Source organism: Colletotrichum tamarilloi, assembly GCF_030869305.1.
Source record: "Colletotrichum tamarilloi strain Tom-12 chromosome Unknown Scaffold_6.1, whole genome shotgun sequence".
Classification (NCBI taxonomy): Eukaryota; Fungi; Ascomycota; class Sordariomycetes; order Glomerellales; family Glomerellaceae; genus Colletotrichum; species Colletotrichum tamarilloi.
In genome coordinates, this window is record NW_026849389.1 from 1015517 (window position 1) to 1033081 (window position 17565).

The 17565-nt window shown below is 55.2% G+C and overlaps 6 protein-coding genes across 6 annotated transcripts; 1 reads left to right on the forward strand and 5 right to left on the reverse strand.

The window, feature by feature from the left end:
* Positions 1–590: 590 nt before the first annotated feature.
* On the reverse strand, positions 591–1929 carry CTAM01_02856 (uncharacterized protein; the record flags this gene model as incomplete). The annotated part of the gene is made up of 3 exons (XM_060518894.1): positions 591–1315; positions 1380–1614; positions 1690–1929. 3 exons carry the CDS (start codon positions 1927–1929, stop codon positions 591–593), a joined length of 1200 nt encoding a protein of 399 aa, XP_060386697.1.
* Positions 1930–3016: 1087 nt separating this feature from the next.
* Positions 3017–7212, reverse strand: CTAM01_02857 (uncharacterized protein; the record flags this gene model as incomplete). Its single annotated transcript, XM_060518895.1, has 3 exons — positions 3017–5911; positions 6035–6882; positions 6933–7212. 3 exons carry the CDS (start codon positions 7210–7212, stop codon positions 3017–3019), a joined length of 4023 nt encoding a protein of 1340 aa, XP_060386698.1.
* A 1025-nt stretch (positions 7213–8237) lies between these two features.
* Positions 8238–9212, reverse strand: CTAM01_02858 (dual specificity phosphatase; the record flags this gene model as incomplete). The annotated part of the gene is made up of 1 exon (XM_060518896.1): positions 8238–9212. One exon carries the CDS (start codon positions 9210–9212, stop codon positions 8238–8240), a length of 975 nt encoding a protein of 324 aa, XP_060386699.1.
* A 1420-nt stretch (positions 9213–10632) lies between these two features.
* Positions 10633–11956, reverse strand: CTAM01_02859 (peptidase family M28; the record flags this gene model as incomplete). Its single annotated transcript, XM_060518897.1, has 3 exons — positions 10633–10905; positions 10963–11706; positions 11768–11956. 3 exons carry the CDS (start codon positions 11954–11956, stop codon positions 10633–10635), a joined length of 1206 nt encoding a protein of 401 aa, XP_060386700.1.
* Positions 11957–13526: 1570 nt separating this feature from the next.
* CTAM01_02860 (uncharacterized protein) lies at positions 13527–14345 on the forward strand (the record flags this gene model as incomplete). The annotated part of the gene is made up of 1 exon (XM_060518898.1): positions 13527–14345. One exon carries the CDS (start codon positions 13527–13529, stop codon positions 14343–14345), a length of 819 nt encoding a protein of 272 aa, XP_060386701.1.
* Positions 14346–14793: 448 nt separating this feature from the next.
* CTAM01_02861 (AFG1-like ATPase) lies at positions 14794–16663 on the reverse strand (the record flags this gene model as incomplete). The annotated part of the gene is made up of 3 exons (XM_060518899.1): positions 14794–15679; positions 15748–16185; positions 16260–16663. 3 exons carry the CDS (start codon positions 16661–16663, stop codon positions 14794–14796), a joined length of 1728 nt encoding a protein of 575 aa, XP_060386702.1.
* Between the last annotated feature and the right edge of the window lie 902 nt (positions 16664–17565).

Below are 17565 nucleotides of genomic sequence, written 5' to 3' on the forward strand. Positions count from 1 at the left end.
CTCCTGTACTTGAAAACTGCGCTCTGATCATTTACCATGACCGATGACTCCCGAATGTCTCTATAGGAGAAGTAGGCCGCCAAAAAATAACGAGAAAGAAATCCGTTACTTCAATCCCCGTGCATTATTTGCTAAGCTTCTATTTTCTACCTCTTGGAAGCACAATCTTCAACTATAAGCCCCGCCTACCTCCTCTGCATCTCATCAATCTAAGCAGCGGACCGGCAAACATTATAGTCTTACATGCACGTGGAATATGCATCGAGATGGAATGATCAACTCCCTGAATTGAACGTGAGAAAGGGGTACCCAAACCAGACCGGGCCCGTCATCCCTACCTCGAAAGAAGACAAACATATAAAAGATAACCCAAGCAAGCCGCCCGCCCTGCACCAGAAACAGACGCTGTCAAATTTGGATTTTCCCTCTCCCTCCCTCCTTCACCCCCCCCCCCCCCCCCCCCCCCCCCCCCCCCCCCCCCCCCCCCCCCCCCCCCCCCCCCCCCCCCCCCCCCCCCCCCCCCCCCCCCCCCCCCCCCCCCCCCCCCCCCCCCCCCCCCCCCCCCCCCCCCCCCCCACCAGCTCTCATCTTCATCTACTCGACTTCTCATCCTCAATCTCCCTCCGCAGCTGGTCAAGCACACCCTGCCGCGACGCGAGATGCGTCTCGAGACCCTCAACCTGCTCCTTGACCGTCTGCAAATCATCCGCTACCCCCTTCAGCCCACCACCGCCGCCCTGGCCCTTGCCGGCACCGCTCTCGAGGTCCTTGAGCTCCTTGCGCTTGTAGTCGAGCAGCTGCTCGAGCTCGCGCTTGACGAGAGCGGGCTTGCCGTCGCGCTTACCGCCCTTCTTACGCTCGACGTCGGCCTCGATGCGGGCCAACTTCTCGTCCAGCTCCTGCAGCTGCTTCTTGAGGCGGACCTCCTCCCAGTCGTCCGTCTTGGCCGTGGAGAAGTCGGTTCCGCTAGACTTGAAGCCGCTGCGGCCCAGGCGGGTGAGGTACTGGTCGCCAAACTTGGCCTTGCGGCCCGTCGCCGTCGAGTCGTCGGCCTTTGTCGCCCATCGGGAGGCGCCGGGGGTCTGGTTGTCTAGTTGGTAGTCGATCTGGTTGCGCTCAAATGAGGCCCGGAGGGAGGCGGGGACGGTGCGCGGAATGCGGAAGCCTTCGTGGCGGTTGTTCAGGATGTGAAGGAAGGCGAGGCAGGCATCCTTGTTGATGGATTGGCCAGCTGAGGGGTTGATGAGGTTCCAAGCGGAGCGGATGTCGGTGTCGGGAACGTCGAGGGATTCGTAGAGGTCCTCGAGAGCAGTGACTGAAACGAATGCACTGTTAGTAAAAGTAACACGGCGAATAGGGGCCCGCGCAAGTGAACCTACATGCTACTTGTCCCCGTGCGTCCCGGTTCTCTTGGTATATCGACTCGTACTTTGACTTGTCCGCTGGGCTCATGTACCAGTCGAATCCATCCTTCAGCCCTGGGGAGTCTGGATCGTCGTCGACTTGCTCAAACGCCACTTGCCTTCCTGTGAGCGCGCGATTCGCCTGGACGAGATGTGCCTTGGACTCGGGGACGAGCCAATCGGGGAGTGTCGTCGGGACATCTGAGTATTCCTGCCCATCCGAATGCGATTAGCAACTCTGCGCCATTCTCTCTTCCGCTGCACATCCGACTCAAGGTATACTCACGCCATTCAGGATATCAAAAATAACTCTCATGGCAACGCAAAACTCCTCAAAGTCGAGATTTCCATCATTGTCGACGTCGGCGAGATCCCACACCCTCTCGAGCTGGTTGTCCGTCAGGCCGCTATTCTTCAGCACCGGCGCGGCCTGTTCTCCCGTCAAAAACTGGCCGCCGCCCGTCCGGGTGGAGAAGATGTTCCAGTACGTCTCGATTTCTTGTGCTTCGATGCGAGGAGGCGCCATGATGTGCGGTATGTGTAGATGTGTTCGTGTACACGGAGGAGAGCGTCGGTGGACGGAGGTTGACGAAGGGGGCCGGGCGAGCTTGCTCGGGCTTCGTTCGTGTGGCGGGAACTGCGGTGCGCAGATAGATGATTTTGTCTTAGGAGACTGCTTGATGTAGCAATTCGACGGAGATTTGGAGGATCTCGTGAACCGGAGATGGTGAAGGCTTGGCCGGAGAGGTGTCGTTGTTGCTGAGTGGATCGTCGTTGGGCCGCGTGGGACGGGAGCTCGGCCAAGGATGTGGATTTGGGGTAATCGGCGGGTTGGAAGTGGGAGGCAGTGCTTCTGTAACTTGGCTGAGCGTGCGCTCGGTGAGGGAAGCTCGGTGATGCAAGGTCGACCCACAGCTCGCCGTCACCAACCCCTGTTCACTTAGCTCAGCGCTAACTTACATAATACTGGTGGCATTTCTGACGGCCCGGATCAACGACATCTCACGAAGCAGTTATTACATCACGAACCAAAGTGGACGTCATTTTGGGCAACCTGATATTTTTCCTAACTCACAACAAATCGCACTGATGCGATGGGTATCTCAACAAAATTAAGGGGCCTTTTCCCCAAGAAACCGTTCCCGAATTCCAAATGGGTATCATCCTCCGAACCAATGTCATCTGTAAGCCATCCATAGAGGTATGTGCAAAAGAGAAAGCCACCAGAATCCTGAGTCCTCCCCAATACCGAAACCAAATTCTCCAAGTAGGAGCGCGATATGCAACGAAGACCAAAATCCGTCTCGTTGAAAAAGTGAAAGAAGCAAGAAAAAAGACCGCCGATGTAGCAAGAAAGATCTCGCAAACCAGGAGACCCGATGGCCGTATGTCTGGCATCTTGGGTCAACTTTTCCGCTGTAATGGTGTTCTTTTTTTTTTTTTTGTGCTTTTTTCTTTTATGGTGCCTTATAGTAGGCAGAGTATGTCCCGCGATGCAATTGATGTATTCTTGCCGTCGAGCCAGGCTTGCAACCTTTCGCTTCTTGACACTTTGATGTTCATCGATGCTACTAGATGGCTGTAGGAATTCTCTAGCAAGGGCATCGGCCGAATCACTTGTCTGCCTGTTCGTTTTCTTTGCGCTTCTGAGCGGCGGCGGCCTTCTCAGCTTCAATCTCTCTGCGAATGCTAGCGGTAACGCCCGGGAATGGGGTTGGCGCAGCCTTCGGCTTGTAATGAAGCGAGTAGATGCTGTTGGGCCACGAAGCCATGTTCATAGCAATGCGCTCTCGGGCAAGCTGCATGGCAACATCAGAAGGCCACCCCTTCTCGACCATTTTCAAGGCATAGTCCGCGCCATCGGGCACCGATACCCAAAACTCCTCGTATGTCTCATACTGAGGAGGGAACAACCTACCAAGCTTGTCCTGGCGAGGACGTCCTGGGGCCTTGAGATCGACTTTGCTCGAAGAGTTGTTTGAGGCAGTAGTATGCGATGATTGCTGGAAAGACGAGCGTTTCAGAGCTGGCGCTATGGCTGGCATGGAGGGCTCTAGGATCTCGATGTCGGGTTGGGGTGTAAGTGCCGGAGGGCGAGAACAAGCTCCAGGAAGCGATGACTGACGCTCGACAGTAGCAGACGGCTGCACTGTAGAAGTTGACGACGCGGGCATACGCTCTTGGCTTCCCGGCTGACGACCGTGAGTTGTGAAATCGGTCACTAGAGCAGAGAATGGGTTCGGATTCGAATAGGGACTAGGGACCGAGGATTGACGCAGCTCACTAGCTGACGACTGCATGCGTGAAGCAGAAGCCGTGGGCATACGCTCTTGAATTTCATCCTGACGACGACTATACTCTGTGGGTGCAGTTTCCATAGCAGTGTATGAGTTCGAAGGTTGATAGGCTCTAGGAGTCGACGATTGACGCGGCTCAGCAGCAGATGGACGCGTGCCAAAAGAATCAGGATGAGGTGTGCGCTCAAAGCTTGTCGGTTGACGGACACCAGCTCTAGGTTCGGGCGCCGGAAAAGTAGCGTATGAACTCAAAGGCTCATAGGCTCCAGGAAGCGAGGATTGACGCAAGTTAGTACCAGACGGTCTCATCTCAGTAATGAAAGACGCGGGCATACGCTCGTAGCTCGTCGTTGGACGAACGTCAGCTCTGAAGTCGGTATATGAGTTCGAAGGCTCATTGCTGTATCTAGAGACTGGGGTCATTCTGTCCTGGTACTGGGCAATTCTCTGCACGTGAGGCTGATCAACGCTAGCTTGACGGCTGCTCTCGGTAGACTGGTTCGTCTTCGGTTTGTTTCGATGTCTCCGACTCGGCACGGCACCTTTGGCCGCCTGCGGGAGCATTGGCTCGGTGCTGGGAACTGGGTTGTTCGCCGGAGGTGTAGCAGCGTTCAGAACGGGAGAACTGTTCGCGGGGGTCTGCATAGTCGTCGACTGGTTTGTAGCTCGCTTCACGGTAGCTTGGCTCGCGGTAGCTTGGTTCGTGGCAGTCTGGTCCGTGGCAGCTTGGTTTGCAGCAGCTTGATTCGCAGCAGCCTGATTCGCAGCAGCCTGCACGGCAGCGATGTTTTCAGGTCTGGGATACTTGCGGGGACGTCCTCGGCCACGCTTGACGGGTATAAGTACTCCGTCAGGACCCATCACCTGCGGTTGGGGCAGAACGGCCGCAGCCTTCTTCGCAGGGCGGGCTCTCTTGGGCTTGGGAACATAGTCACCATCGCTGTCATCAGCCGCACGTTTGCGGGATGGCTTGGTAGAGCTCTTGGTGGATGGAGCTTCGGGACTATCCATGCGCATAGCCGGAGTTCGGGCTGTGTTGGTGTTTCTCGTGGGAGGAGCGACCGCGGGTCTCGCTGGAGTAGCAGCCATAGGTCTCGCAGATTCATCAGTCAAGTCAATGACAGTGCGTGGGCGCGAGTCTCTGGCGACAACCGCAGGGGTGTTGTGGAAAGTGATTTCTTCCTGGACTGGAGGCATGGAAGCCTTCAATGCGAAGCGAGGCTCTTTCTCTGTAGATACCGCGGACACCTCAGAGCTTCCAGGGACTCTAGATACCTTCGAAGCCTCAGAGATTGTAGAGCTCTGGGGAATATTGGCGACTGCAGAAAATTCGGGGGCTTCGAAGAGCTTGGGGGCATGAGAGACCGCAGGTGCTTCAGAGACTTCAGACACTCCAGGAGCTCCAGACGTATCGGTGCTCGGCGTCGGATGCGAAGGCTCCATGTTCAAGTTGGAGTTCGGGTTGGCGCTCGGGTTGGCGTTCGCGGCGGCTTTCGAATTCGCGTTGGAGTTCGCGTTGGAGTTCGCGTTCGAGTTGGCATTCAAGTTGACGTTCGAGTCCTCCTCAGTATTGTTCTCCTGCTGGCTGGCCTCCGGAGCAACACTCTGGTGAGCGGTCGCCTGGATAGCGGGCACCTCCGGTCGAACAACTGGAAGTAACATCTCGTCGACGAACCAATCGGGGTGGTTGCTGTAGAGATGTTTCTTGTAGTCAGCTGACTGGAAATATTCGTAGGCAGGTGAGTCGGAAGGCTTCCTGTTGGGGTCCACCTCATCAATATCAGAAATGAAGGGCTGAGGCACCGCCGAGCTTGCGCTCTGTGGAGTCAACTGGTCCTCATCATGAGCCTGCAATACGGGGAGAGACGGGTTCGTAGAGATGCGAGTATGGTCCACGGGCAGCTCTGGCTCTGCGAAGAAGGGGCAGGGCATGAGATCCTCTGCCTCGGGCAGGAGTCCTTCGAAGGGGAACAAGGGGGCGGCCGGCAGATTGTTGTCTTGAGCCTCGTGGGATGCTTCGTTGAGTACTTGATCATCGGGAAACGGGTACTCCTCATATTGATCATACTCCTGCGCCTGAGTGACTTCAAGGTTGCCATCGGCAGCAGACTGAAAGCTCTCATAGGAGACAGCGGGGCGGTTGCGACACTTGTGGACTTCGGTGGGATTGTAAAGCTCGTCCATGTCCAAGTTATCAAAAACCCATGCATACTGCTGACCGTTAGCCCAGTTCTCGTCTTGACTTCAAAGGCGAGAGCCACCGAGGTTCACGTCAAGAACAACGGACGAATTGCAAAGGAAGACATAGAGATGAAAGAATAAGAAGGAGCTTACCTGGTTGTTCTCGCCAAACATTGGGTTGTTCTGAGCGTATACTTGACCGGCACTGTGAGGCTCACTCACTGACTCTGGAGTAGGAGTGCCATGCTGCTCTGTGGGATTGGTCGCAGACGATGTGCTCGCCTGGCTGCCCTTCGTCAGATCCAAAGGAGGGAGGTATGCTTGAATCTGCAATACCCTGTTCACCAACTCATGATACTTCTCGTCGTACTGATCGTGCCAAGTTTGCGATCCGTTATGACCAGGATTGTCGATGTCGTGCACATCTGGACCATTCTTGCCTTTCTCAAGGATGGCAATGCAGGAGGCCAGAATCTCCCGCTCAATTGGAATCTGGAGGAAGCCCTCTGAGATCCCGCAGCACTTCTCAAGTCCTCGAATGTGCTCGCCTAATCCTGTTTGGCACAAGTACTGGCAGGCTCTCTCGTACTCGTCGGGCTTGATGGTGTGAGTGGGAAGATCCGGCTGGTGCAGAAAATTCACGCCGTCTCTCGATGGCCCTTGGCCATGGATCAGGTCGAGGAGCTCAGAGACGCCCATCTTGTCGCAGGTCTCTGCCCAACCCTGGATCAGACGGTGGTACTGGATGTAGGCCACAACAAAGTCAATGACATCTGGAGTGGTTAAGCCCAGAGCCCGGGTTGCCGAAGCAAAGGTCTTGGAGTCACAAAGGACCTCCAGCAAGACCCATTGGGCGCCGTGGCCGAGGTGAGCCCAGGCAATGGGCTCAACCTCCCCAGGCTCTGGGCTGCCCCAGTCCATGGTTGTCGAGAGCCCCTCGCCCTCGTCCTCGCCCTTGGCCTCACGCACGCCCTCTGGCCGCTCATCCTCCTCCTCCTCCTCTGCGGCTTATTAGCGGGATATACGATGAGTAGGAGTAAGAAGTAATTACCGTTGTCACTGAAGTGCTCAGGGGAGGGGTTCTGCTCTCGCAGCCAGGCGTCCAGCTCGCCCCGGTCTCTCGCCTCCACATACTCATCCCCCGGACCGCGCTGGTCCAGGGGGATGGTTGGGAAGGACGCCCAACGAGCCGCGCCGGGGTCAAAGACCGGGTCTGGGTGAACCCAGGCCGGCCTTTGAACCCCGAGCGCATACGGCTCCTGGTACCTACCCCTCTGAACTGCCTGAGTCGAGCGCCGCAGCGCACGCTTCCGGCCGCCCGCTTCCTCCATCTTTCGATGGGTATTAGTATGCGATATTCCCATGGGGGGTGGATTGGGAGAGCAGCGGCGACTACTTACTTCAGTGGTGATGGTGAGTGTGATGAATTTGGAATGGCGGATGAGGCAAAGTGAGAGGTAAGTGGGAAAAGTGAGGTGTGGGTTGAGAGAGTGAGAGAGTAGGGCTTGTGTGAGAGTGAAAAGAAGGATTGTTGACAGCCAAGTGAGATTGTTTGGACCAGAAATCTCGCGTTCGTGAGAGAGATGTATGAAGAAGGAGCAGTGGGGCCCGGAAGAAAAATTGTCGAGGCGGCTGCTCCTTCCTCGTTGTCATGGAAGGGTTGCGTGTAGGGTGAAGTGAGATGAGATGAGTCCTGCGACCTGAGGTTCACCGGAGGTCGGTCTCTCCCCATGGGATAGCCTCAAGCAGGCTTGTTGACTGGCCCAGGGGGTCAATTTCTACCCCGGTGGCATGGTGTAGTTGCACTGAGGATGACTACAGCGAATTGGTCCTTTCTATATCATGATTCGCATCCTTTCGATGGGTGATCTATCTACCGAGGAAACACTGAGAATACGACAATAACAGCCCGTGGCCTATCCTAGAAGAAGAAAGAGTGAATAATATCTATATGAAAGTTTCATGAGACCAATTTGACCTGCATACTTGTCTATTACGTAAATAATTCAGACCATAGTCATTATATGTGTGACCTTTTGTACTGGGCGTGTCTATCTACGCAACAAATCGTCTTAGAATGGGCACAATTTGAGATAGTGTAAATGCTGGAATCTGATAGCGGTGAAAGCAGGTCTAAACTGCCCTGAGAGAAAGTCGTTGCCGACTGAAACGGGTATACTGACTGACACCTTTGACGCCTATCCATGTTCCCAAAGCAAAGTTCTAATTCCCCATAATGAGTCTGCTCCTAATGACGGCTGAAGGCGGTCTTCCTGCTGACGCCAAAATCACTGATGCAATGCCTCCGCTACAAATCTCTTCAGCTCCAGGTCTCTACGATCGACTAGAGGCGTCCCTACGCGACTGTATCCCGATCACGAAACGGGACAAATTTGCCCCTGTCCTGGTACCGCTCACGATCCGCGGCGAATGTCTCATATCCTCCGCTCTGCCTGTCCTCGTCGTCAAGAGTCGTTTCGATACCGCGCTTGCCGCCTCCACCGGTGTGTCCTTGCGACTGGCCGGCTCGAGGAACATCTCTGGTCACACTAGAGACACTTCTTTGGGCATTGAGGATGTCTTCGTATGCTTGTAGCATCCTCTTCCCATCCTCGTCGAAGTTGGCGGAGAATCGTTGCATGGAGACAAATTGCACGGATGAGATCATATCCTTTCCGTACATGGTCATGATGTAAGCTGCAGCAACGAAAGCTGACCGGTCGTTTCCTGTTTCGCAAACAAGGAGAATCTTGCCACTCCTGAAGCTTTCATCATCGACTGCCATCCGGCCTTCCTGCGCACCCACAACTTGACTGCGATACACGTCGATCAGATGCCCATTGATTTTCCTCACCACCTCTGGGAAGCCACGGATCAATTCAGAGTTGTCCAAGACGTCTAAATATTCGACTTGTATGCCGAGCTTCTGCGCTACCTTGTCGACACTCATCAGTCGAGCTTGAGCCACCCTGGCATGTCGTGTAACAATGACCATGGTGATTCCCTCCTTGGCAAGCCAAGCTTCGTCGCGAGCAACAGATAACGGACCGAGATATAGGAAGTCCAGGAGCGTCTGTGCCTTTCGTCGAGCCTCGTAGTTCCAGCCGACTGACCTGTCTGTGGCAGTCTGTGTCTTGTCCCGAGTTATGATCCTGAGATCCTCGCTCGTAAGGCGCATGGCATCGACATTGTTGAATGAGGGGGTAAAGGCGCAGGTAGCGTCGCCTTTAGCGAATGTCATGGGAATGGGTATATAGGGAGGACTGGGGGGCCTGTGGCTATACGGAGCTGTGGCGATGGCATGCTCTTTCGGCTCCTGGGGTTCCTCCATGTTTGCTGATGCTCAATGCGGGGTTTAATGAAAAGCAGTCGGCAATGAGATGTGTTTCGTTGCGGGAGTGCAAGACGCACTGACTCGAGGCAAGCAGTGCAAGGTGCCTTTGTTCGCAGTGTTCGTAGGTTGCTTATACTGTCTTGGCACACAAGCAAAGCTAGATTGCCGAAAAGTTGATCAAGCGAAGAAATGGAAATCAAAGCAACGTTCCGGGCCCTGTTATGAGTGAAATCGAAAAGGATAAGACGTTGGCTGAAGCGGTGGTGGTTTGGATGATGTTGATGTAAAGTTGAGAGGTGGAGTAGGAAAGTACAGAATCTGGGTTGCAGGCTTGCGGGAGGTGTCGAATCGGCAGACTGGGCCGGAGCGAGCTTAGACCCCCTGTGCGGCGGGCGTCTGTACATACAAACCCGCCCCACTCTGAAGCCTAGACCCATCGGAGACGTCCTGGAAGCAACCTGACCATGTGCCAATCCCAATTCCAACGTCGCTTCCCCAGAGCAGAACCTTTATGGAACGGTTACTTGCGCATGCACGTCAGTGACATCACCTCAGTATCCTCCTTACCTGCCAAGGTTCGCAAGTCTACCTTAAGGTAGGAACGAGGGCAAGACTGCAGTTGAGAGGCATCTTTGGGCGGGGCCCATGCAGCCAATTTGATTAGATAACCAGGCGGCTTATGCAGGTACCTACTTAAGTTTTCTGGAGACCTTAGTCGAGCCATCTTTCCACGGAGCCTCCAAGAGATGGCAACCTACCTCTTGGGACCGTGTCAAGTCAAGTCATTGAGAGTTTAATTCGTGCTGACTTTCTCTGTCGCCAAAGAAGACGCCAGTGGGCGACCAGGGCCACTTGCTGACCGTTCGTTGAGCCATAGCCTTCACTGGGATATCAACTGTATAACTGAATGCAAAATGTAAGCTTGCCGCACACCAAGACGCAAAGGCGATGCTGCTCTTCTTTACTAGACAATCCAGATAGCGAGTCTAATCCGATAGTAAAATGAATGAGGATTTCGGCCTGTATCAGAATTAACTTCCGTGTAGACTTATTAGTGAAAAATGATATCAATCAAATATCGATATCTCGCCATCGGCGGGCGCCTATGGGTGCCTCCTTCCAGGTTCCGGATGAACATCACTGTACTGTTAATGATGCGGCCGCCTTTTCGTAGCAAAGAATAACTACACGCGATTGCTGAACAGCTGCTCGAAAGCCCGCCATTCGGCTTTACGGAGTACCCTCTCTGCCGTAAATGGGCCGGAAAATAAGAGCGCCAAAGGGCAATTCGATCATATAAGCAACTTCCACGGGCGAGCATGGTGAGACGTAATTTTATCGCATGAAAGCATCATCTATTCAAAATAAGTAGGGCATCATAACTAATATCATGCGTATGCATCATTCATCCAGCCGTTTACAACTCCTCGGAAACCTGGCCTTGCTTCTCCAGAGCGGCGAAGTCGGTGAAGCCAAGCTCGTACACGAGGCCAAGAGTCATCTTGGCGTGCTCAAGCATGTGGTCAAACGACAAGTACTTAATGTTGTCATCGGTGCTGTGAATGTGCTTGTCAGAGTCCTCGAAGGCAGACTCGATCACGAAGGCGGAGGGGTAGCCAGCCTTGCTTGCAGAGGCATGGTCGGAGCAGGCGTATCCACACTTGGTCTCGACGTAGGGAACCTTGCAGTACTGCAGTTATGTGAGTACAAACTTGTGCCGGCAACTATGGGGTTCATTTTGACTTACCTCGACGATGACCTTCTTGATGAAGCCGGTCAAGCCGGGATCAACAAAGTCGGTAATGACACCGACGCTCTCAGGCTTTCCAGCATCGAGCGTTCCTTGAACAAATCCAGTCATATCCTGCTGGAGCATGGCCTTGATGTCGCGTCCATCCTGCTCGTAGGACGAGAAAATGGCCTGGCTACCAAGCAGACCGCCCTCCTCGGCGCTGTACCAGTGGAACTCGATGGTGTTGTCAGCCTTGCCAGAAATGACATCCTTGGACTTGAGGAGGGTGCGGAAAGCCTCGAGAATGGTCATGGAACCACTGCCATCGTCATCGGCACCGGGCGCGGCGAGAATGGAAGGCAGCCACAGGTTGATGGAATCCTGGTGCGCACCGATGACGACAGTGCTGTTAGACTTGCCCGGGATGGTGACAATGATGGAGCTCTGTTGCCAGGTGTGGGGGAAGGCCTCGGCGTAGACGTGCTTGTCGGCACCAGCGTCCTTGATGATGGTGTTCAGCTTTGCCAGAAGCCATTCGGAAGACTGGCGGCCGTAGTCGGACTTGAAGTAGCGGGTGTGGAAGCTCGTGAACTTCTCCAGGTTGGTCTGGATCTCCTTCTTGTCAAGGTCCTTGATGAGAGGCTTAACCTTGTCCTGGAGGCGACACTTCTCGGGGAAGACGCTCTTCTTCGTCTTGGTGTGGAGGCGGTTTGCACCGAACTCCTTGTGGTCGGTGATATCGAAGAAGCGGTTTCCGTTCTGCGAGGCGTCATGTCAGCACTTCTGCAAAGAAAAGGAGCGGTAATGAGGGGAATCGTACTCTGCGAAGCTCCCACTTCTCCTCCTCAGTCACCCAGCGAGTGTTGCCTGGGGCGAGTTCGATCAGGTACTTCTCGGGCTCGGAGCCGGCGGGATACAGCTGGACACGGTTGATCTCCTCCTCAGCAACAAAGCGAGCGCTGACCGAGTGGGCCAGCACTGCAAGAGGCAAAGCTTTGGCGACCTTCATCTTGAATGAAAAGTATGGGTTGGTGATGATACAATCTGAGGATGATGTGGGAGGTATGTAAGGTACTCAGGTGGATGTTGTTGAAGGGGACGGGAAGATGGCTGGCGTCATGTCGGCAGCACTGATAGGTGCTTAGATAAGATAAGGTAGCTAAGCGTCAGCAGGTCTGCGACAGCTCGGCAAGCTCCCCTGTCTCGAATCCATCCTCACACATTCCCCGCGGGTTGCCTGGGTGCCTAGCACGCCACCAATGCTTGCAAGCGGGTACCTTGCCTAAGGTACGTACCTCGGATGTCCGTAAGACCGGAACAGATGAGATGCCTTACCTAATCATCCAGCTCCCATCCAGTAGGTACCTGACTGAACGGTTTCCTTCGCCTTCATCTGGCAACACATAGTTATGTAAAGTTGCCACTGCTATAACATTGTTGACGGGTTCCTTGGAAGACTCAATCTCGCTGTTTCGCAGCGTGTTTCCTGCAGGCAACGTGGGTTTTTACCCTTCTGTTTTAGGCGGACCCCCAAGGTCGGGCGACCCGATGGAAAGCTCCAAGGTAGGTAGGTACCTTAAGCCTTACCTTTATGAGCAACTTTCGGCTCAGCGAGCCAATCAATGCGGGCACCTTGTGATCATGCTTAGCCATCAATCACCCTGAGATTCTTCATCGCCTCCCGCCAAAAAGCAAAGAGGAATACATGCAACACCAGGCATTCGCCGGTCGTCTCCGACCCGACTACTACTCTGGCCCTCGCCGGTTTATCTAGGAGAGAGCGGACGGGATCTCGAGTTCTCCAGCGGGTGTGGTCGCATGTACTTGGGTTGGCGCCTGGGGAAGCCCAATTCCGCATCGCACTGGGCTACCGGCACTTACTGCTGACGACTGCTGTAGCGTGTCGGAGCGGGTCTACGTGCCCCATAATGTCTCGGACTCGGCGTCTGGTCCGTTGGAGGATCGCGGGGCCTCTCTGTACTTAGTAGGCACTCATAGGATACCTTGACTACTTACCCAAAAGATGCTGAAAATTCTGTCGTAAGATCATTAGACCCGTAGCCCAAAATTAATCGCATGGTGGGTTTGTCAGCATGAAAAGACACGGTATCACCCTTTTCCAAGCCTGCCCATCGTCCCGTTCGTGTGGAGCTTCGGTGCTCATCGGACACCGGTACCGACTTACCTCTTTAAGCTCGTCTGAACACCAAACATCGACAGCCGCTACCTTACAACATGGAGTGCTGTCCCGAACCCCCGACAACGTTTAATGGGCGAACAGACGCCGGGCTTGGACCTGTTCCTTTGCCATCCTCAGGCAGTAAATGATATCATGAGGGGAGCAACCGCAGGTTCCCCAAGCACATCCCCGCCGCGTGTATAAAGTGCCGGTTGCAGCCGGCGCGCATTCCTAGTGAGATGACCTGCATGTGTTCCTCCTGCATTCGTCCGACCTTGTGAGCCAAGCTAGGTAGGCTCACGATATATCTCGACGACATCTCTTGAATCTAGCCATCTCACACACCAGCACCACATCCATCTAAGCTCAATCGCGCACGAAACGAGTGCTGCCTTCTAAGATGGCGGCCTCCAAATCCGAGAAGCCAAGCTTCGACCTCATCAAGCGCGGCGTCAAAAAGTCCAATGTGCCAGGAACCCTCACCTTCCTCGGCCTCCGCGGTCTCGACCCCTTCTTCCAATACAAGCTCGTCGCCGGCGGCTGGGGCGCCGCCGCCCTCGCTAAGATCGGCATCAACACCATCCCCCTCAACGTAGCCGCCCTCTCCACGACAGGCGTCGCCATCCTCGACGACCTCCACCTGCCGCTCCCGCACCTCATCCTCCTCGGCATGTCCGTCGGCTCCTTCGTCAAACAAGCCTACTGGCTCGTCGGCATCTCCGCCGAGGAATTCCCGCCGTCCTCCGCTGTTGGCGTGAGCTTCTACAACACCCTCGTCAACAGCGCAAACTCCCTGCTCCTCCTCGCGGCGTCCACCTCCGTCCTGACCTCCCCGCGCGACTTCCCGGGTACCTCTCTCCCCTACCAGGTCGTCTTGGGAAGCGTCCTCTACGGCGTCGGCATGTTCCTCGAGACGGCGTCCGAGTGGCAGCGCAAGCAGTTCAAGGCCCGGCCCGAGAACAAGGGCAAGGTCATGCGCGGCGGGCTCTGGAAGCTGGCGCGGCACATCAACTACGGCGGGTACGCGCTCTGGAGGGCGGGGTACTGCATGGCGGCGTCAGGCTTCATCGGGGGTACGATCATGGGCGTGTGGCAGGCGGTGGACTTCCTCACGCGCGGCGTGCCGGCGTTGAATGAGTACTGCTCCAAGCGGTACGGCGAGCAATGGGTTGACTTCAAGAGGGAAGTGCCCTGGGTTCTGCTTCCCGGTATTTACTAGTTTGCCGTAGATGGTACAATCATAATACTTTTCCCACATATGCAATCGCTGGTGGCCTTCTGGGAACAAGCATGGCCAAATGATGAGAGTCTGAAATGAATCCCGATCATCGAGATGTGTTGTCTTGACTGAGCCGAAGAATCATGTCTTGAACGAGGATGGTTTATATACATAGACCTTTCGGCCAAGATATGCGAGTTTCCCGTAAATGCAGTCCTGCCGTAGCATCATAAGCGAACCCAATGCTCATGAAAAGACGAAAAGGGGGCCGTTGGCGCATGCCACCACCTAGATACCCCGGACGGGTAACATATGAGAAACAAGTGAGCCCCCTTTTCCCAACAGCTACAGCCATGACGCAGCCCAAAGCTGGCAGCAACCCAGTCAAAAAGGGGACGGCCAAACGGGGTAAAATGCTTTCCCTCTGACGTTAAAACAACGCTCGCTTCTACATGCTGTCCTCCATCTGCCGACTCCGGACCTTGGCCCAGTCGTCGCGCTCCTTCTTGCCGCCCTGCTGCTCCAACCCCATACCGCGCTCAACCCACTCCTTGCTGCCCATGTGGCTCAGACGCGACAGCGCGCGCGCAAACGCAAACGCCTCCTCGTCTCCCGAGAACAGACCCGACATGCCCTTGATGGAATCAATATTATGGTCCAGGTCTTCCAGGAGATGCGTCGCCGCCGCGGTATCACCGCCGCTCTGCTGCTGTCCGGCCTCGTCCTTCTTCCCTTGCTTCTCCAACGACTCCTCCAGCTCGGCGCGGGAGACGAACAGCTCCGTCAGGGGCTTCTCCGTCGTCAGCACCAGCTTCGCGTGCGACTCGTACACGGCGTCGATGAAGGTGATGAAGCGTCGAGCGAGGTCGCGCTGGCGGTACGTCATGCCGGGACAGTCGGTGATGACAAAGGCGTCGTAGTTGCGCACCAGCTCGAGGTAGTCCGCCGCCGACGTGGCCTTGCCGATGAGCTCGTCAAAGGTGAACCACGCGCAGCGGCCGCTCACGCGCGGCACGTGGATCTCGCGGCCCCAGACGTTCTGCACCTCCGGGTGCGGCTCCGGGTTCTCCGGGTCGCCGAGGAAGCGGAACCACTTCTCGGCGTGGGAGGTCGCGTGCGCGTCGAGCGGGGTGTGGTACACGCCCGAGGGCGGTCTCGGGATCTTGCGGTAGTCTGTCGGGGAGTCCAGGTTGATGACGTGGAGCCTACTCTTGAGCAGCTTAATCGCGGGGATGAAGGATTCTCGCTGGATGCCGTTCTTGTAGAGTTCGTCGGGGTGTCGGTTCGATGTCGTGACCAGTACGACGCCATGTGACATGAGCGCTTCTAGTAGTCTGCCCCCCCGGTGTGTCAGTTTGCGACAGTGTTCCCTTTTCGCGCGCAGTTTCCCTTTCTAGCTCACCTTCTCAGAATCATGGCGTCTGCCACGTCGGTACACTGAAACTCGTCGAAACAGAGAACGTTGCCCTGCGCCGCGATCTGCGCTGCCACAAAGGGAACGGCGTCGACGTCGTTGCCGTGCTGCATCTTCATCTTGTGTAGCCGCTTGTGGACATCCTGCATGAAGTTGTGGAAGTGGATGCGCGTCTTGGTCTTGACGGAGCTCGGCAGCGTGTCGTAAAACAGATCCATGAGCATCGTCTTGCCGCTACCGACATCGCCAAAGAGGTACAGCCCGCGGGGCAAGTTACTCGGGATCGCTCCTATCGCAGCCTCGGCAGCCTTTCCCCCGCCGAACCAGGATCCGAACATTGACTTTGCGGGCTTGATGGACTCGAGAGTCGGCTGCTTCACTTCGGGCGCATGGTAGTTGACCAGCTCGTCGTGGAGGTGCTGGAGGCTCTGGATGATACCTGTCCCTCGTCAGCATGTGATTCTCCCCCCCTGCCAATGTCAGCTCCTGGGAGCGCAAACTTGCCCCTCTGATGCTCGTCGTTGCGCAAAATGCCGTTGTCGACTCGGCGGTCGTATTCTTGTATCGGGCCGTGTTCATCTTTTGCAGCTGCCTTCTCATTAGCCCCCCTTGCGCCACCAAACTGTTTTCGCGATTCTGGTTCCCTACCCCTGTTTCCCTCTGTTGCTGTCGCTACCGCCGAAGCCGTCCTCCTCTGGCCCCCATTTCTGGTTTGTTGCGTAAAAATATTCGGTAACGGACGCAACCTTCCAGCGCTTGTGTTGTGTCTATTAGCAAGGCAAGTTGTGCAAAGGGAGCGTCGGTTGACGGCCTGCTCTGTGATGCCTCGGGTTGGGGCGGCAGAGCCGTTGAGCGATGCGCCCACTCTGCGGAGGGGAAGTGAGGATGCAGCTGCACGGCGCATGGTGGCTGGTCAAGAGGGACCAAGGTGAACAGAAGTCAAATGGAGCAAAAAAAAGTCTAGGGGTATTAACAAGAACAATGCATGTTGCAAGCATGCGCGCGCTGTGAGATGATCGTTGTCGCAGTGTTTTGGGGACACAACCAAGCGGCTTCGGAGATGTCTCGTGGGATTGAAGGTGTGTGTGAAATCAACAAAAATAGACTGGTCGGCCGGTAAAAGATACCGGAGAAAATGACGCTATTGCCTGCCCGCGGGCCGGCTCTCACAACTGGCGCCCGAATTGACACTAGCACTGGAGAGACGGTGGAGAACCTATAAGAGGCCCTGATGCCTCTATCCGTGGTAAATTCGACGGTGGGGAAGCCGAAAGATGCCGAACTCCGGACCATGCCGACTTCGGTCTGACTGACTGGATGGCTGCTCACCGAAGGTGAGGTTCCTTAGGGTGACGCTCAGGCCATGATCTGACTTCCAGTTCGTCTCTTTCCTCCCGAGCTTTCATCTGAGGAGAGGATTGGCACTGGCCAAAAACGAATTGGAAGTATTGCTCAAAGTGGTAGATGTTTCTTTGGTGGTCTTCCTTTCTCATTTACCCTGAACTTTGTCTAATTGCATATCGTCTCGAAGGAATCGAGATAGGCAAAATAACCGTGTTATTCACGACAGCTCATCAAGCAGATTCCATAAAGACGCCGACGAGCAACCAGGGAACGAGTGTTCCATCTAGCCTGCCCATATCTTTCTGATTTCGCTCATATGTAAAATGTTTCTTTTTGAGAAGCGGACTTTAAGTACATGCATCATATCATCCTAAGCCTTTTTATTCAGGAAAGCGAGCTTACCTCGACCAAGGTTCGCTGGGAAAATGTTGAACAACAAGACGACGCGAATGAAGAATCGAC